The sequence below is a fragment of the Poeciliopsis prolifica genome, unplaced genomic scaffold, assembly GCF_027474105.1.
Source record: "Poeciliopsis prolifica strain line A6 unplaced genomic scaffold, Auburn_PproV2 SCAFFOLD087, whole genome shotgun sequence".
NCBI classification, from domain to species: domain Eukaryota; kingdom Metazoa; phylum Chordata; class Actinopteri; order Cyprinodontiformes; family Poeciliidae; genus Poeciliopsis; species Poeciliopsis prolifica.
The window spans coordinates 1,376,671-1,397,258 of NW_026562462.1; the positions used below are offsets into that span (position 1 = coordinate 1,376,671).

The window sequence follows — 20,588 nt, forward strand, 5'->3', positions numbered from 1 at the left end:
AGTTACAACAAAAATTATTTTATACAGATATGTTAATATCTTAAGTTAAGATTTAAAATTCCTTTTGTATTTTTTATATTTGCTGCTTTATTTTCATCACACTATGTAGTTTTGTATGATTATTCTTGTATATATTCAGAATTTTCTCTTTTCTGCTCAGTTCATTGTGTCAAAATGTACTTAAAAAAAGAACGTGTTCCTTGTTAAATTTTCAAAAGAGATAAAAAAAAATAGAATAGGTTTTAGACCTAATTAGAGTCATTACTTTTATCATGCTAGTTCTCACTAGGTGAATATAAATTTTGTGTAATGTATGACGAAGTCCATGTCAAAAGTTCTCCAAAAATCCCAGATTCTGGAATTACTATTGCTTGACGAAGAAATTAATGATAAAAAAAAAACTAATAATAATAATTACCTGGTCAAATAAATACATAAAATAACTTTTTATTAAAATGTTCTCAAGATTGAGTAAAATGAGTTTACTAAACTCTACTCACTCTTTTCAGATGATTGAATTATTTCTGAGTGATATGTAGATTATTACTTAGAGAAAAGTAGTATTTGTTTTCAAACTAAATATAACTAAATGCAGATAACTAACAAATGTGTAAGAAAAATGGACAAGAAAGTATATTTGTAAAAATATATATTGTAAAAAGTCATTTTTTCTTATTAATCTGATATTTGAAACGCTATATTAAGTATACATACCAAATATGTCATATTTTACTGAATTGTTCATGCACTAAAACTTTATGAAGCAATGCTTTTAAAACAAGTACTTGTGTGGATATGTATGCATTAATTTATTGTTAGAGGTTTTGCTGTCGATCTTAATTACAGTTTATGATTAAAAAAATATTGATTATTATTGCTTATTTCTTCCAGACAACGTTCACAAGGATTTTGCGAATGACGTATGCAACAATAATTAAATTCAGAGACTGCTTTTACTTCCCCTGTTAAGATAAACTGGAAGCGGAACGAAAAGTCGGGTTCCAGTTTTCCCCCGGAGCGCCACAATGAGACAACGGGTCATTGATAGCAGCGAAATAGATCGGATTCCCGTCTGTGAGCAGAATTAAACCATTTCAGCCGTAGAATGACGGCGATGTGAATGTTTACAACAACAATATATTCAGTTCGGCCTCTTAAAGATTTAACAAAAAGCGACCGAAGAAGAAGACATGGATTCAGGTGACAGGCTGCTGGATCTGAACAGAAGATCCCAAACAACCCGAAACGGAGCAGGTTGGACACCTTCTGCGTTAACAGATTAGATAAAACTGTTTTAAACGCGCTTTGCAGGTTGTTGTGTTTATTTATAGATTATTATAAATAGTGGAGTGAAAGTCAGCAGACAGAATAGAACAGAAATAGAGAAACCCTTCACTGTTTGGAAACTACTCTTTACTTGAGTACAATGTTTGGGTACTTTACCCACCTCTTCCGGGTATTAAAACAGAATAAAATAAATGGTAATTAAAAAAAAGATGTAAATACTTATTGAGTTTGTTGAAAGCAGAAATGGTTAGACTCTAACAGCTGATGGAAAGAAGCACTAAATGCATATATATGGTGCTGTTGTTTCTTGCTGCTAATGTTTATATCCAGGCTGTGATTGTGTCTGACCTGAGCTATTGCGTAACCTCCTGGTCGCAGGCAGCAGCCACTATCGAATGAATGAAACAGAGATTTGAAGATTATAGATGGAAAACTAATTCGAACTACATTAAAGATGCGATTAGTGATGTTATTTTAGCCAGAATCCTCCTGTCTCCCCCTGCACTGGGTCAAGCACACAGCTGTCCTTCCTGATGAGCTTGTCATTGTAGAAATGATTACCTCTATTTTATTAATCTAGATAAGGAATGTTAAACATTTTATTTCAAGTCACATTAACATTATGAATTTCGGTTGTGGCAGACTGCAATAATAAAAGATACCCATTAATAAAGCTCTAACAGTGCAAAAACACAAACTCTTTCCAGGTGTTTTTAGTTTAGTTTATAATGAAAATCTTAGTACACTTGAAATAATGCAAAAATAATTTACAAATAACATTTTAGCAGGAAATATGAGCTTGCTTTAAGTCAGCAGAGTATTAGTTCCACTGGCTGATTATTTAAAAATATTTTCTCCCTGTTACAGGTTAATTAATCTGCCAATGGAACAAATACTTTTTTATCTATACTAAGAAATTATTTACTTAAAGCCAGCCAGTATATCTTGCTGAAAAGTTACTTTTAAGTTAAGTTTGTCTTATTTCACTGAGCAAGATTTTATGTTTTGCAGTGAAAACATTAAAGTTCTTTCTGTGATCAATTAGGATTTCTTAAAATGTGACAATTTTTGAATATCTTTTCACATTAATAATTTGGTTCTATACAAAATACTACCTAAGCACAAAACTTTTATCTTAATGTTCAATTTATGTGATTTTTTTAGAGTTTGGAGGGCCACATAAATACTTATGGCGGGCCGGATTTGGCCCATGGGCCTTCAGTTTGACACCTGTGATCAAGATGGAGGAGTTGTATTCTGCAGCTGCTTTCCTTGTAATAATCCGTCCCTCCAGTATGTTTTTTGTGTTTGTCGCTGCCTAAAATTACTGATTTTGTGGCATCTTTTTCAAAATGTTGCAGTCAAATTTTTAGGTTTTTTTAGATGTATTTTTTTAAAATAATCCTTAAAAAATCTTCAGTCAATAGATTAAAATATGAATCAACTGTATGGATAGTAATTAAATCGAAAATGTAAAATTCACATTTGTAATCTGTAGATCACACAGCTTTCTGTAACATTGTTCCTTTGTTTGTTTGCCTGTCCAGATCGTCTGCGGCAGAATTTCACAGATCATCAGGATGGGAGCTCTAATGTGAACCAGGAGAAACAAGAAATTGTTCAGATTAAAGAAGAAAGAGATGAACTGAAACCGCTGCAGATGACAGACGGCAAGAAGAAGCAGGAACTTCTGAATGTAACTGAGAACCAGATGGCACTACAACATCAAGAGATTAAGGAAGAACAGGTGGAACTACAAGTTGTGCAGGTCAAAAAGGAACACAAGGTGAAACAAGAGGCCCTGCACAGATCGCAGAACCATGTGGAGCGAAAGAATCAACACATGAAACCAGAACCAGAGGAACTGGAAATCTTGCAGGTGAAAGTGGAAGAGATGGAAATGTGCATTGGTCAGGATGAGGAGAAGGTTCCACTGAAGCTGGAGGCTAATTCCTTTGAGGAAAGAGACTGTATTGAGCCAGAACCAATCATGAATGGACCCGACTCCCAGTACTCTCCAGAAGCTGAGAACCAAAACCATGAAGGAAGCAATCCTGAAGACTCCGACTCAAGCCGGAACGAGAACCTGTATTCCTGTGACGTTTGTGATAAATATTTCACACTCAGTAGTTACTTAAATGATCACATGAGAACTCACACAGGTGAGAAGGCGTTCACGTGTCTGACCTGTGGAAAAACGTTCACTCAGAGATGTAACCTGACCCGTCACATGAGAGCTCACACAGGCGAGCGACCTTATCCATGCGAAGTGTGCGGTAAAGGTTTCAACGACAGCGGGGATTTAACTCGTCACATGAGAACACACACTGGTGAGAAACCTTTCTCGTGTGTGACCTGTGGGAAAGGTTTTACCAGGCAGATCAGCCTGACTGCTCACATGAGAATACACACGGGTGAGAAGCCTTACCCATGTCTGTCATGTGGGAAAAGCTTCACTCAAAGCAGCGCCTTAACCGTCCACATGAGAACCCACACGGGTGAAAAGCCGTATCCCTGCGGGGTGTGCGGGAAACGCTTCTCCCGGAGCTGCCACCTAAACGTCCACATGATCACTCACACAGGCGAGACATTCCCGTGTCTCACCTGCGGGAAACATTTCACCCATAACAGTGCCTTAAATGTCCACATGAGGATTCACACAGGTGAGAAGCCGTATCCATGTGGGCTATGCGGTAAGTCCTTCTCTCGGAGTAGCCTACTGACTGTTCACATGAGAACGCATTCAGGAGAGAAACCCTATCCATGCGAAGTGTGTGGGAAGTACTTCTCGCGGCGCAGCCACCTGACAGATCACATGAGAACCCACACAGGGGAGAAACCTTTCTCCTGTCAGACCTGTGGAAAGTGTTTCAGTGGCAGGCATAGTTTGAAGTTTCACATGGGGACTCACACACGAGAAAATGTTTAACCTGAGAAATCACATAGTCTGTAGTTTATTAAGCTGCACTTCTTGGGCACTTGTGAAAATAATTGATCTTGCAAGTTAAAAAAAAGAGTAAAACTTTCAGTTAATTCAAAAGTAAATAATATAACAAATCTTATATTTATAACCTGTTATTTTACCTTTTAAACATTTAAAAAGAAATATATGTATATTTATAGAAAATATACCCACTATGTACTTTACTTTCTATTAAGGTTTTATTGTTTTAAGTGTGATTATTTAACGTTGGATAGCATGTTATTTGTAGAACAGAGGTGAGTGACACAGCTAACTTAAAAGTTAGCTGTGCTAACACTGTAGCACTTATCATAAACATTTCTGCTAACACTAAAGCACTAGACCAACACTGTATTTAGTCAAAGCTAATGCTAAAATACTAAATTCAATCATGTTGATACCCACCATGTGTTAATGTCATGACATGGAGTATGTCGCCCTATATTGGTGAAATGTGTCGCTACACGTCAACCTGTACGGTGGCACTTAGAACAGACATTCCCCCTCATAATTTCAGTTTTATAGTTGTTGAGTATTGCTAACGCTAATGCTGATTTTACCTAGTTAACTGGTCAGAAAGCACACAGCACATCAAGAAGATTTTAAACTGTTGCTGTGGAACAGTATTGCATTGTGGGTACAGAAAAACTTAATTTGCTGCTGCTGCATCACAGGTGGAGAACAGGATGAGAACCAATGAAAAGACTCTAAGACAGTTAATAAATGTGAATGTTTGCATGTATGGATTTAACACTTCTGGTTGTTCATGAAAGTCTTGTATTTGTCTGTAAACCTCATTTATTGCCACCTAAACCTTTACAATCCTAAACGTGCTAGAAATTAGTTCTGCTAGTAGTGGATTGGCAGGCTTTCTAAAGTCCCGTCTATGTTGATTAAATGCTCTTACTAAAGGAAATCATCAACTCGAACCTTTTTTATTTTGGTCCCACATTAAAATTTAGTTAGAATCTAAGAATAGAAATATTCTTTACTGTCCCACAATGGGGACATTTCTGTCCAACGTCTACAAATTCACAGGCTCACAGAACAATTGAATATAAAAACATAAAAACCATAACAAAGAATGAAAAATACTTTACAGTAAGTCACAATTTCAACATAAGTAGCATGCAGTTATAAAAATACTTCAGTCCAGAGGACTTTTGTACCCGTAGAGAGGAAAGTCTAACAAAAAGGAAAAAACATCACTGTAAGAGCTAGATTGTTATTTTCCATCTCCACAGCAGTTCTGTTAGAGTTGTATGAATGAAAGTATATGAATCACAATTCATTAACTTAGATGTAGTCAATGTTGGCCTTTTTTTTATTACAGTGACAACCTTTTTCTTTCCTTTCATAAAATCTAGGCCTCATTGAAGATGGATTAAAAAAAACATTTCATAGATTTGATTTTGCAAACAGTCTTTAACAGTTTGATCAAAATAACAATGTTCCAATTGTGAACGTAACTTTTTTTTTAGAAACTTTCCCAAGTGATATTAATCTGAGCGAATAATCCATCCATCTCTCCTTTCAACCGCCTCCTTTACTAAATTTTTAAACCCAAACCAGGCTAGACGACCATTACTAAAGAAACACTCAATTTCTGCAGGGAAGTCATGCCAGACTGAAGAACGCCAACAACAGCCTGGAGAAATACTCTGCTGACTGGAAGCACGCCCTTTGGTCGGACGAGATAAAATTAAATCTCACCGGCCATAAATGCATAAATGCAGCTTTACAGTATTTGCAGTGCAGGATTCCTCGTTGTCAGTAATAAGAGACCATTAGGAGAAAGACACGTATACAAACATAGCTGAAGAACAACACCTCAGTGAATCCAATCTGCCTCCATTTATGTGTATTTATTAAATTTAAGATGGTAGAAAGGCTCCATACTGTCAGAAATCTTCTCCCACATAAACACCATTTGTGATGGAGTAAACCTTACACACTCTGCCACTTTTTCATCGTGTCCCATTCTAACAGAATTCTGGTCTTCAATTTTTTCAGCTTATTCAGGAGTTTTTAGAGTCACTGTTCACCCATTTCTCTCTTTGGTGCATCAAAAAACAATATTTCTCTCACAAAGCTGCCATTTAACTGCATGTCCTGCTCCCCCCTTCTAGCACATCGGTTCATTCTCTTGAACTAGAAAAGTGACGATTCCACAGATGCATCTGTCATGTTGGGTTTTTTTTAAATGAAAGAATCAGATCTACTCTGACTGATCATGGCGCCCTCTGCATTAGGTGTTATTTGTTTTTTGGATAGTCACTGTATAACCCGCTGGGGGGGGGGGTTTCATGTTTTTGCCCCAAGTGCTGTTTTTAGTGTTTATTCTCTGTGTAAAGTTCAATAAATGTACATTGACAAAAAAAAAAAGCTTCAGTGCTTAGATTATTATTCTCTGTGCATTTGGATGCTTTGCCCACTTCAAAACATTTCAGTCTCATTTAGTTGTATTTACTATCTTCTACTTTTTAAGTTAAATAAATTTAGCCAGTTTTAGATTTTGAACCTAAATGTGAGTTTGTTAAAGATAAACTTACAGGAGTTAGGTGTGTTAACTTTTTATTAATTTTGTCAAACCTCCAAGAACTTAACTAAAGTTTTTAGGTTCACTGAAAGAAGAAAAAGACAGGAGTGGGCAATATTTCCCAGAATGCTTAGTGGCATGTTAAAACATTGATCTGACTCTTGTGTTTTATTAATGTTTACTTTATTGTCCTGTTCACACTAAATGTTTCTGGGCAGAATTTATTGTTATGTTTAATAAAATTACTTTTCAGGTCAGAAATTTTGTTCATGGAATTTGACACAAAAATTTAAATCCTCCTAAAGTAAAAATAAGTATTTATTTTAACTTGATTGCAGCATTAAGTTAAAACTCACAATTCAAATAGACAACGTTTCTCTTGTTGTAAAATCAACTTCATAAACTCTGATTTCTGAGTTAAAACCAAAACAATTGTCTTGCTGATTTAAATTTAATGTTTTAGTTAAATTGCCTTCAAATGTTGCCATGTAACCGTGGCAACATGGTGTTGTTTTGACAACTGCAAACAGCTGATTAGCATCTTAAAAGCTCAAAGGAAGTGCTGTAAATAGGAGCTGCAAAAGCAAACCTGGTGGGTTAGAAACTGTTCTCCAACAACTGTGTTATGAAGGACACGTTACTTTAGAATGTCGTCTCTGCTGCCTGAATATTGAGCTGTTAGCAAGTTAAAGCCTTCAGTCAGAGGCCTTGCAAGACTGATTGCTACCAGAGATCTTTCCTGCCCACAGCATCGCTATCAGCAGCAACTCTTTCAAGATACTTGAATGATAAAATGGTCCTTGACTAATCCTGTGGGAAATCCAGGTATCTTCTGGCATCCATAAAAGTGACCCATTCTCAGATCAAATGGTCAAAATTCACATCATAAAAAGATAAGAAAGACTGTATGGTGCCCATTGTGCAGAAAGTGTCTATCTTTGTTAGTGTAAACACACACAAGGCACAGTGACTAATATTAGAAGCACCATTTACTTTTATTAGATTCAAAGTTTTTAGTATCAGACACTTCCTGATTTTAGATTTTCAAAAAATGTTTGTCAAAAGTGTAAAAAAATTTTTTTTACAGAAATCCAAAAATTCCTCATCAGAGCTGAAACAAACAGGCTGTTTGTGATAATAGGCTAACCTAAAACTGTGATATTGCACTTAACAATTTTACAAAAACATTTAGCTATATTTAATCAATTTCCAGTTGTTATTTTCAAGTTCAAATTTAAGCGGAACTAAAGTTAGATCACAGTTTCTCCCTGAGCGTCATAGGGAGAAGCACGGCAGATCCAAACAGAGCCTGACAGCGTTAGCTTTGCTTCTGAGACTGACAGGAGACTCCATCTGTGCTTTTCGGCAGAGCATTTCACTGTCTGCAGTAAAAATGTATTCAGCTCAGCCTCAGAGAGCGCTAAGAAAGGAGCATGAAACTCCCGCCGAAGAAACATTTCCTGAGTTCAAAGAAATCATCGTCAAGTCCGAAGAGGAGGTCGATGGTAAGCTCAGACTGCTGGACTTCACACCGACAGATGTGGAAAAAAACTCAGCGGCGCTAATTTATTTGTGCTGTTGGGAAGATTTGAGCTCATATGATGGGTTTAGTTTAAAGTCGACATTTCTACAGCTTCATTTAACCAGGTAAATGCGACTTCGGGCCCATTCGCCGCGGTCAAGCCAGCCCCCATTCCCAGAAAATACGGCGAAGCCCACAAACGAGCCAGACGCCACATTGGCTTCGTTGTCCAGTAGACACGAAACGTCATCGCGTCCGCCATATTGAGAGTGGCAAGGGTACCGTTATAATTGATGCAAGCGTCCTTGGAAAGTAAATTTTTCTGTTATTGATTTCAAAGTCGTTTTTGTTAAACCATTTCAAACACAAAAATTTATAAATTTTTCCTCTAGTATCGATTATTTAGACAAAGTTACACCGTCTTCAGTTTAAGATACAACCTTTTGGCTAAAATTCAGTTAACAAATGAATACACAAAAAATTGACAACAATAAAAAATAGACTTATAATAAATTAAAATATACACATTAAGATGCAATATACAATTATGAAAAAATTGGTAAGATAATGAAAAAGAGTTTACTTTTGTGTTTGTGCAGAGTAGTAAAAGTAGTCTTTTTGCAAGTAGACTAGTTCTGTCTGCATTATGATAATGAAACTTCATTTATTACTATTTACTTCTATTCTGACTCATATATAGGAGGTGAATCAATCAAATATTTTTATTGTATCAAGAATGTGTTAACTCACTCTAAGCTCGGTTTCAGTGACATCTAGTGGAGAAATAGGAAACTGTTTAGTATATTTGGCCCAATGAGCTTTTAGTGACCTACTACTCTAAACATGTTATTTTTTTGCACAAAATTATTCTTGAATAAAAATATTTTAGTCTAGTCAGTTCTGCCCATTTTGAGCTCCTTTAAGAATGAACTGTTTTAGTGCCTTTTGTCACTAAATACAAATAAGCTTCTGCTGGCCATGTCCCCAAGCTCAACATATACACTTGCATGTGAAAATGTTTGCAAACAGATGCACAATTATACAACCGTACATCTTAGACAAGCAGAAGTAGAGCCTCATGCACAACCAACAAGAATGCAGCAAGTGCTTTCTGAATGATAAATCAACAACAAATACTTGTCCAGCAGAAATTGTACAGTACATACAGTGGTTTAACCGCTGACTAAACGTCCAGGATCTCAACTTGGGTTGCCTGGGGTTACTAGGTAACGGGGCAGTGCCCTCTAATGGGACTTAACAATTGGGACACCAGACATCAAACAATATTATCCTATTGCCAAAACAGTTTAAACTGTTTCTAGAAGTAGTTGAGACCCAAATGGAAGAACAGAAATGTGAAAAATGTGAATCTTGCATTACAGGTTCCCTTTAAAGCGAACTGGGCTTTCTTTCTCTCACATTTCTAATCTTTTCTTCTTTTTTCTCATCCAGAACTGCCTCAATATTATGGCAGTAAAGACAACCAGCAGCCCTCTACCCAGGAGAAGAAAACCAGTTTAGACGAGGAGGAACCAGAACCTCTTCTGATGAAACGGGACCAAGAGGATCAAGAGGAGCAGGTGGAGCTGGTACATCTGGAGATAAAAGAGGAAGAGGAGGAACTCTACATCAGTGAGGATCAAGAGAGTCTTATGTTGAAGCAGGAGATTGATACTTCAACAATGACTCTTTGCAATAAGGAAAAATCTGCTTCTAAACATAACCAGAAAAAGGATCTTGAAGACCCTGGATCCAGAAAAGACGAAGAACCAAAACAAAACAACTTCCTGAAAACTCATACATTCAAGAATCTGTACTCCTGTAAAATTTGTGGCAAAATTTTCCCTCAAAACAGTCACTTAACGAGACACATGAGAATTCACACAGGTGAGAAGCCGTTTTCCTGCGTCACCTGTGGAAAATCCTTCAGTCAGAAAGGTAACTTAGCGTATCACATGAAGGGTCACACCGGTGAGAAGCCCTTCTCGTGCATCACCTGTGGAAAAAGCTTCAGTTTCAAAAGTATTTTACTCATTCATTCAAGAATTCACACAGCTGAGAAGCCCTTCTCATGTCTGACCTGTGGAAAAAGCTTCACCCAGAAAAGCAGTTTGACGTATCACATGCGGGTTCACACGGGTGAGAAGCCGTTCTCCTGCATGTTCTGTGGAAAAACCTTCCGGCAAAGATCGAAATTAACTCGTCACACCAGAATCCACACTGGAGAGAAGGCGTAAAACTGAAGCATAAAGATGCTTTTGAGACTCAATTAATCAGAATCTGGAGTGATTAATAAGTGATCACAGCTTAACTAAATTTTTCTGGTGGAAAAAAAAGAATCGCACTAAAATATTAATTACACTAATGTAATGTCTTTCTGCCAAATTTGACTTCCCAGTTTAAAGGGAGGTTCAATCGGCGAACCAAACAGTGCTGATGTTTGATCTTTTTGTCTTCCTCTGCATGGATCTTCATTGACTTCAAAGCAAGTCTGACTTGTGATGTTTTTCCAGTGTATTTTTTTATGTGCAGATTGTTTTCATTGAAGAATGTGTTGATCAAATAATTTAAATGTCTGATTTAAAAATGTCTTGGAATAAAAAATTGTCTAGGTTTTACAGAACAAATGGACTGGTTGTCAGTTTTTCCTCATAATAAACATGAAATCCTGGTCGCTATTAGGGACCATTGAAGTTTAAATACATAAAAGCATATCTGACATTTTAATGTGTTTCCCTTCGTGTTCAGTGTTATGAATAGAAAAGTAATAAAACCTGGTTGATGCAGCATCATTGTTGTCTCTGGAGTTTTTTTAAAACAAGTTTTAAATTTAAAACTAAGTTTTAGTTTTGTCATGAATGTTTAAAGTTTTAAATGACAATCCGATTTGTGATTAATTGAGATATAAAAGAGTCAGCTAATTTATTTCTCCAGATTGTTAAAACTCTATGGTTGTGGTTAAGCTTTTAACCACAACCATATTTGAAATGTGAAAATAGCACAGAAAAATTCTTAAGCAACAAATTATCATTTAATTTTCTCTGCAGGGACATATGAGTAACAGATTAAATATTATTTCACAATAGACTTATAAATAAAATGGCACAAAAAAGCATAAACTTGTGTAACACAAGCAGCAAATTAATGTGTCCATGTAAAGAGCGTTAAGGACCAGGCTCGGGAAACTGCACTAGACTGCTATTGTCAGCCTTTATTCTGACAATATGTATGTTTTTTTACTTTCAAATATTGACCTAAAACAAGTTCCTATATTTTGCTGCAGTTATTTTAAGTTAGTTTCATATTTTTCAAGTGTACTAAGATATCTGAACACGAAACTAGACAAAAATACTTCGTAAGATTTTGTTTCTGCAGTGAACCATCATTTTTGTCCAAACCTGTTTTAGATTTTGTTGAATCACAATTCAAAAATAATATTTTTAAGTGTTAATTTTTAGCAGCATTTTTTATTTATTACATTTATCAGTTTTAGATCATTTTTTTGTCAGTGACCACTGTTAATTGGAGTACCAATTACTGAGCAAATTAATTTGTACTCCAATTAATTGGTCTGTCAATACTATGTGCAGAAAATGCACAAAAATCAGAGATGCTTGAAAATAAATTTTGCTAAAAACATTAATGGATTATTGATAGATTAATGATAGTCATTAGTTACAGCCATAGTTCTATAATTGTAATAATTACAGAGAATTTATTTATTTATTTATTTTTTCATTATCAGAGCTTCCCAAATTTTCTATATCTACAGTAGATGAGTTTTTAACTGACCAACATTTCTATGACCAGGAGAGGAACAGCACTGCAATCCAGGAGGAATCAGAACCGGAACATCTGCAGATGAAACAGGAGCAAGCAGAACTTCAACATCTACAGATAAAAGACCAAAAAGACCAAGAAAATATATATATATATATATATATATATATATATATATATATATATATATATATATATATATATATATATATATATGAGTAGATGAGTAAATATATGTGTGTGTGTGTGTGTATACATATATACACACACATACATAAACAATTTACAGCTAAAATACAAAAAGAAGACCACTATCATGGTAAACTGACTTTATTACATGGTTTCACTGACAGTCACTTTCGTAACAGAAATTGAATTTATATCAAAATACTTTCAAACATCCTAAAAACTAAAAACCTTCTCAAGCTGTGTAACTGATGAAAAAGACATAGTTAGAATAACAATTTTGTTTAGCTTTAACAAGTATGTCAGTAAAGATATTTCAACAAAAAACTGAAAATATCTCAGTCATCCTTCCAAAATCAGAAATCTCTTATAAAATGTGAAATTTGCATAATTTTAAGTATTTTAATTACAACTCTTTTTTAATTCCACTGTATATACAGCATTAAAGTGTAAGTTACTTGTTCACTTTCAAACATATCACCTGTGTGATTCCTCATGTGAACAAGTAAACTTTTTATTGGTGAAACTCTTTCCACAGGTCTCACAAAAGAAAAGGTTTCTCACCTGTATGACTTCTCATGTGAGAAGTTAAACTATCTTTGGTAGACAAACCTTTTCCACAGATCCCACATGAGAAAGGTTTCTCACCAGTATGAGTCCTGAGGTGATAAGTTAAAACAGATTTAACTTATCAAACTTTTTCCACAAGTCCCACATACGAAAGGCTTCTCGCCTGTGTGACTTCTCATGTGAGAAGTTAAACTCCTTCTTTCACTAAAGCGCATTCCACAAGTCATACATATGAAAGGCTTTTCACCTGTGTGACCTTTCATGTGAGTAGTTAAATGACCTTTTTGAGTGAAACTTTTTCCACAAGTCACACACGAGAAAGGCTTCTCACCTGTATGAATCCTAATACGAGAAGTTAAACCATCTTTTGTAGAGAAACTTTTTCCAGTTTCCACATGAGAAAGGTTTCTCGCCTGTGTGCGTTCTCATATGAGAAGTTAAAATTTTTCTTTCACTAAAACTCTTTCCACAAGTCATGCATGTAAAAGGTTTTTCACCTGTGTGACCTTTCATGTGAGTAGCTAATTGACTTTTCTGAGTGAAACTATTTCCACAAATAATACATGTATAAGGCTTCTCTCCTGTGTGACTTCTCATATGGGAAGTTAAATAAAACCTGCTTCTGAAACTTTTTGGCAGGTCACACATGTGAAAGGCTTCTCTTCTGTGTGAGTTTTCATGTGAGTTGTTAAATTAGTTTTATAAATTAACTTTTTTTCACAACTCTTACATGAGAATGGCCTTTCCCCTGTATGAATTCTCATGTGACAAGTTAAATCCCTTCTTTCCCTAAAACTCTTTCTGCACTTTAAACCTGGGAATGGCTTCTCACCTGTGTGACTTTTCATGTGAGTACCTAAATGACCTTTTCGAGTGAAACATTTTCCACATGCAGTACATGTAAAAGGCTTCTCGCCAGTATGAATCCTCAGATGTATTGTCAAGTGACTGTTTTCACAAATTTTACTGGAATATAAATTTAGGTCCCTGTGAGTTTTCTTGTGGGTATTTTGTTTTAAACCCTCAGAAGTCCCTTTCTGTCCTTTGGTTTTCTGACATCTATTGTTTTGTTTCTGTTCTTTCTCTCTCTTTTCTTCTGGGTCTTCAGATTTGCTTCCTTCTTGGTTCTCAACTTCAGGAGAACCATGAGAGAAGAATTGGTTCCTGTTGGATTCTGTTTCATTGTTGATTATTTGCACATTAAGAGGAGTCACCAAAATATCTCCAGTCTCGTGTTTCATCACAAACTGCTCTTCAGACTGATTGATGCAGAGTTGATCCTCTTGTCTTTAAACTGCTGATGTTGTCGTTCTCGTTTTATCTGTAGATGTTCTGAATCTTCTCGTTCCGTTTTATCTTTAGATGTTCTGAATCTTCTCGTTCCCGTTTTATCTTTAGATGTTCTGAATCTTCTCGTTCCAGTGTTATCTGTAGATGTTCCAGTTCCTCTTGCTCACATTTTATCAGTAGATGTTCTAGCTCTTTTTGCTCCTGCTTTATTTCCACAGATTCAAGCTTTTCTTCATTTAAAGTCAAGTCCTCATCCTGTGTGTTGAGTTCATTAATCACTACAGATTAATGATTAATGGGCTAAATACGTTTACTCTTAATACTTTAAACATTTTTAAAAGCAAGTACTCACTTTGACTCAAGATAAAATGTGGACGCGTTTTTTTAAATTTCTACTAGAATACATTTGTGTAATTTTGACACAGTTCAGGTCACGGTTGAAGAGTTTAAGTATTTTATATCTTCAGCTGGAGCGTCTTTATCATTCCAGTCATGTAATTTGGTATAACAGCCCTTTAAAAACGATGCCGAGTTCAGCGTCGGTCCCAAAGCAGCTCTCTCTAACCTGTATCATCAGTAAAACGCTGCTGTTTCCTATCTATCCGGTGTAAGATGATCTGGGGAGTCCGGGAGAAAACAAGCAGTCTGCGCTGATCATCCATCTCTTCCTCCGACTGGACGATGATTTCTTTAAACTCTGTCAATGTTTCTGCAGTTCACTGCTCGCTGATTCACTGGTTTAAGCTGGACTGGAGATATTTAATAGAGAAACACTCAAACATTCAACAAAACAGACCTGGCGCCATTATGTTCTGCTTCTTCTTCTTTGGAGTTTTATGATTGTCGTTCATTCATGTCATCCCATTACCGCCACCTTGTGGATCCAACGATCATTACAGCTACAGATTTCTCATAAAGTGCCAGTTCTCTTTGCAGAACCTAAAATCTTTTCCTAGTAATAGAATAAGCTGCAGCAGAAAAGAGAAAAATACAACTAAGACAAAAGAAACACTAAATTATTGAAGAGAATAATAATCAACTGTACTTTATAAAATCAAGAAAAATAAATGTATGATTTTACAAAGTTTTAAAATGTATTTTTCATTGTACATCAGCGAAAATGTAAAATCAGTGAATAAAATCACATTGTAGTTTTGATAAGTGTATTAAGGTAAACAACATCCATCCCTCACACTTTCTCTATACAGAATAGAATAATACAAATCAATCCCTCAAGTCCAATCTTGTGAGAAAGTTCTGGAAGGGAGTCCATGTCCAGTCAAACTCTGTTAATGCATGAAATTAGTCACAATGGACCACAATGTCTCTTCATCTATCAGCATCAGTACTGGCTCTCCTCAGGGCTCTGAGCTGAGCTTTTGCTCTTCACGTTGTACAAACACAACATACAGTTTGACACAGCATGTTAATACAATAACATAAAGTTTATCATAATTTTTTTTTGATGGTTGCACAACGTCCATATGATCACATTTAACACATACAACAATTTTCAGCTTTATAGACATTAAACCCCACCAGTCTTTCATTCTAGTTTTTAACAAAATCAATTCTATAGTGAACCTCAACATAGGACATGTACGGAAAATACTTCTACAGCTTTTCACCAGTGTGAATCATCATGTGCTTAGTTAAATTTGTTTTCTGACTAAAACTTTTTCCACAGTTCACACATGAAAACGGCTTTTCACCCTCATGAATTCTGATATGATCACTGACAGCATATTTGGCAGTCAATTGTTTTTTACAGATGACACCTGACAAAGGTTTTCTTCTGTCCTGATGTTGGTTCTCAGTTTCATCAGGCTTTTTTAAGATGTCTTGGTTTCTGTTTGGTTCTGATTCAGTTTGGTATGTTTGCTCATCAACAGGAACCACCATGCAGGTATCAGTCTCCTGTTTTAATTCAATCAGTTCTTCACCCTGACTGCAGTAAACTTCTTTCTCTTCCACTTTTATCTGCAGGTGTTCTAGATCCTCCTGTTCTTCTTTTATCTGATGATCTTCTGGCTCTTCCTGTTCTTGTTTCACCTGCAGAGGTTCTAACTCCTCCTGGTCCAGAGTGGATCTCCTCTCCTGGTTATAAACATTACACTTCAGGGAATCTGGACAAGCTATAATGCTGAAAAGCAGTTTGAAACAAAGTGGGCTATATTGTGAAAAGCTTCTCCCAGAAGCCCCAAAAAAAAAACGCTACATGGAAAAAATATCTAAAATTGGACAAATCGACCCGTTAGAAATAAAGAGTTGGAGCAGAGACCCTGATCATCCTCTAATAACAAGATAGCAACATGAAGAGCCCTGAGCTCTTCATGTTGAACACACACAACATACGGTTTGACAAAAACAGTATGTTAATACAATAACATGCAATTTATCGTTTTTTGATGGTTGCTCATCTCCAAGTATTCAAAAGATGACTTTTAACAACAATTTTCATCTTTATAGACATGAAACCCCTCCAGTCTTTCATTCTAGTTTTTAACAAAATCAATTCTATAGTGAACCTTAACATAGGACATGTATGGACAACACTTCTACAACTTTTCACCAGTGTGACTCATCATGTGCTGAGTTAAACTAACCTTGTAACGAAAACATTTTCCATAATTCCCACATGAAAATGTGTACAGTTAGGGCCAGAAATATTTGGACAGTAACACAATTTTTGTGAGTTGGGCTCTGCATGCCACCGCATTGGATTTGAAATGAAACCTCTACAACAGAATTCAAGTGCAGATTGTAACGTTTAATTTAAAGGGTTGAACAAAAATATCTGATAGAAAATGTAGGAATTGTACACATTTGTTTACAAACACTCCACATTTTAGGAGCTCAAAAGTAATTGGACATATAAACATAACCCAAACAAAAAAGTTTTTTCTCAATATTTTGTTGCGAATCCTTTGGAGGCAATCACTGCCTTAAGTCTGGAACCCATGGACATCACCAAACGCTGGGTTTCCTCCTTCTTAATGCTTTGCCAGGCCTTTACAGCCGCAGCCTTCAGGTCTTGCTTGTTAGTGGGTCTTTCCGTCTGAAGTCTGGATTTGAGCAAGTGAAATGCATGCTCAATTGGGTTAAGATCTGGTGATTGACTTGGCCATTGCAGAATATTCCACCTTTTTGCTCTCATGAACTCCTGGGTAGCTTTGGCTGTATGCTTGGGGTCATTATCCATCTGTACTGTGAAGCGCCGTCCGATCAACTTTGCAGCATTTGGCTGAATGTGGGCTGACAGTATATCCTGGTACACTTCAGAATTCATCCGGCTACTCTTGTCTGCTGTTATGTCATCAATAAACACAAGTGACCCAGTGCCATTGAAAGCCATGCATGCCCATGCCATCACGTTGCCTCCACCATGTTTTACAGAGGATGTGGTGTGCCTTGGATCATGTGCCGTTCCCTTTCTTCTCCAAACTTTTTTCTTCCCATCATTCTGGTACAGGTTGATCTTTGTCTCATCTGTCCATAGAATACTTTTCCAGAACTGTGCTGGCTTCTTGAGGTGTTTTTGGGCAAATTTAACTCTGGCCTGTCTATTTTTGGAATTGATGAATGGTTTGCATCTACATGTGAACCCTTTGTATTGCTTTCATGGAGTCTTCTCTTTACTGTTGACTTAGAGACAGATACACCTACTTCTCTGAGAGTGTTCTGGACCTCAGTTGATGTTGTGAACGGGTTCTTCTTCACCAAAGAAAGTATGCGGCGATCATCCACCACTGTTGTCTTCCGTGGACGCCCAGGCCTTTTTGAGTTCCCAAGCTCACCAGTCAATTCCTTTTTCCTCAGAATGTACCCGACTGTTGATTTTGCTACTCCAAGCATGTCTGCTATCTCTCTGATGGATCTTTTCTTTTTTTCAGCCTCAGGATGTTCTGCTTCACCTCAATTGAGAGCTCCTTTGACCGCATGTTGTCTGGTCACAGCAACAGCTTCCAAATGCAAAACCACACACCTGGAAACAACCCCAGACCTTTTAACTACTTACTTGATTACAGGTTAACGAGGGAAAGGCCTTTTGAGTTACTTGCAGCCTTTAGAGTGCATTGTCCAATTACTTTTGGTCCCTTGAAAAAGAGGAGGCTCTGCATTACAGACCCTTTCTCCGATTTGGATGTGGAAACTCATATTGCAGCTGGGAGTGTGCACTTTCAGCCCATATTATATATAAATTGTATTTCTGAACATATTTTTGTCAACAGCTAAAATAACAAAACCTGTGTCACTGTCCAAATATTTCTGGCCCTAACTGTAGTTAAAACCTGTTTTCGACAAAAACTTTTTCCAGGTCACACATGTGAACCTCTTTTCACCCATATGAGTTCTCATGTGAGAATCAAAAACAGATTTGAAAGTCAAACGCTTTTTACAGATGACGCATGAGAAAGATTTTCTTCTGTCCTGAATTTGGTTCTCAGTTTTATCAGGCTTTTCTAAGATGTCTTGGTTCCTGTTTGGTTCTGATTCAGTTTGGTATGTTTGCTCATCAACAGGAACCACCATGCAGGTATCAGTCTCCTGTTTTAATTCAATCAGTTCTTCACCCTGACTGCAGTAAACTTCTTTCTCTTCCACTTTTATCTGCAGGTGTTCTAGATCCTTCTGTTCTTCTTTTATCTGATGATCTTCTGGCTCTTCCTGTTCTTGTTTCACCTGCAGAGGTTCTAACTCCTCCTGGTCCAGAGTGGATCTCCTCTCCTGGTTATAAACGTTACACTTCAGGGAATCTGGACAAGGAAACAGAGAAGAGAGAAATTGTTAACTTTACTGAAGTAAATAGGAGAAATTGTTCAGTTTAAGACAGAAATGAACAAAATAACATTGAAAATTCAACAGCGTAGACAGAGATACACATCAGTCGACAAATCCAGCTGACATTTGGAGAATTCTCAAATGAACTGATTAAAAAATTAATTTTATTTATTACAAAATTAAATGTTGTAGGGATTATTGTTAGTATTTAATAGTAAACTGTATTATTTCAATATATTTTTTTTATTACTTTGAATAAAAGTTAAATGTATATTTGTAGGTTAATAGTTGTTTAAATTTTGTTCCTTTATTATTTGCTTTTCTAAGTTAGACAGGAAGAACTGTGGGTCCATTTGCTGAAAGTATATTGCCACATACCAAAACAAACCTTTTCTGATGGTTTTATCGCGTTTCCGCTGTATTCTCCTCTTCCATAAAGCTGAAAAGCAGTTTGAAACAGAGTGGACTAGAAATAAAGAGTTGGAGCAGAGACCCTGATCATCCTCTAATAACAAGATAGAAAGACTTTGAATTAATTTGGATTTACACATGTACAATGAAAGAAAATCCAGTTGGAAAAGTGCAATTAAAGTATGAAATATGTACAATATAAACCTAAATATGCAACTGCTGGAAATGCATCAGCAACTCTCGCGATAAGCGAGTTAGAAAACGGATGGATGGAAACCAAACACACAAATAGTGTTGCACTCACGAAACAGACTCTTCTTCAGTTTCGGCAACTTTATTTGCACATGATGTGTGTATTTGTTTTGGGGCTGCCGTTACAAAGTCCCTTCTTCCAGAGCTACAACGTTTTAACTGACTACTGACACTACTTCCTCTACACAACGAAACACTGACGCAGCACAAAGCTCAGATTGTGAGAAACTCCATTTTCTCTCCATAAATCAGCCATTCTCATTGTGATGTCTGCGTTCATTTACCTGCTAACAAAACATTTATCCGGGAAAAGAGCGTTTACTAAAATGATCCTCATGCAGAAAGGTGCAGACATTTAGACCTTAACCTGCATCCAAACGCTGCTGTTTCCTACCTATTCGGTATAAGATGATCTGGGGAGTCCGGGAGAAATCAAGCAGTCTGCGCTAATCATCCATCTCTTCCTCCGACTGGACGATGATTTCTTTAAACTCTGTCAATGTTTCTGCAGTTCACTGCTCGCTGATTAATTCTCTGTGGGACTGAACTGAATACATTTTAACTGCAAACAGTCAAATATTTTACCCAAAACACCAAACCTGTATTCAAAATGCATTCTAGCAGAAGGAAAGCTAACGCTGCTACCTGCTCTGTTTTCCTTTCTCGCGTGTTTCACTGTAGCTCCACGGAAGAAACTAAGAAGACTTTCAGTTCCGCTATTAATTTCTGATCTCCTATTAATCTGTTCTTTTAATAACGTGATGCTAGATAAATTAATATATTAATTGAAAGTAGTGTTTTTCCAGTACATCAATTTGCTAAGTGAAACACGCTATAAGTTAAAACACAAAAAATGATGTTTTCAACTACATACAAAAATAAATTCATTATAAGAATTTTGCACACACAGCTAATGAAAACATCTTTGTAAGATTAGAATATTAAATAACTAAAAAAAATCTTTCAATACAAATGTTTGAGTTACATGAGACTATGTTGATAGCTAT

At 36.3% G+C, this 20,588-nt stretch overlaps 1 protein-coding gene and 1 long non-coding RNA gene across 2 annotated transcripts; one reads left to right on the plus strand and one right to left on the minus strand.

The window, feature by feature from the left end:
• The first annotated feature begins 1,073 nt into the window (after window positions 1–1,073).
• Window positions 1,074–11,097, plus strand: LOC129353276 (zinc finger protein 420-like). Its single transcript, XM_055022540.1, has 4 exons — window positions 1,074–1,254; window positions 2,835–4,210; window positions 8,002–8,293; window positions 9,763–11,097. The coding sequence occupies exons 1-4, from the start codon at window positions 1,191–1,193 to the stop codon at window positions 10,545–10,547; spliced, it is 2,517 nt and encodes an 838-aa protein (XP_054878515.1). The 5' UTR covers window positions 1,074–1,190; the 3' UTR covers window positions 10,548–11,097.
• Window positions 11,098–15,562: 4,465 nt separating this feature from the next.
• LOC129353327 (uncharacterized) lies at window positions 15,563–20,241 on the minus strand. Its single transcript, XR_008605006.1, has 2 exons — window positions 19,976–20,241; window positions 15,563–18,893 (listed from the first exon to the last, which is right to left on the minus strand). It is a non-coding gene; the product is annotated as an uncharacterized LOC129353327 (long non-coding RNA).
• Window positions 20,242–20,588: the final 347 nt, after the last annotated feature.

Excerpts from the sequence above, each read along its gene's own strand:
- LOC129353276 (XM_055022540.1), top strand. The coding sequence starts at position 1,191 with ATGGATTCAGGTGACAGGCTGCTGGATCTGAACAGAAGATCCCAAACA. Across the intron at positions 1,255-2,834 it reads AACAACCCGAAACGGAGCAG|ATCGTCTGCGGCAGAATTTC; the intron begins GTTGGACACCTT and ends TTGCCTGTCCAG. Across the intron at positions 8,294-9,762 it reads GTCCGAAGAGGAGGTCGATG|AACTGCCTCAATATTATGGC; the intron begins GTAAGCTCAGAC and ends TTTCTCATCCAG.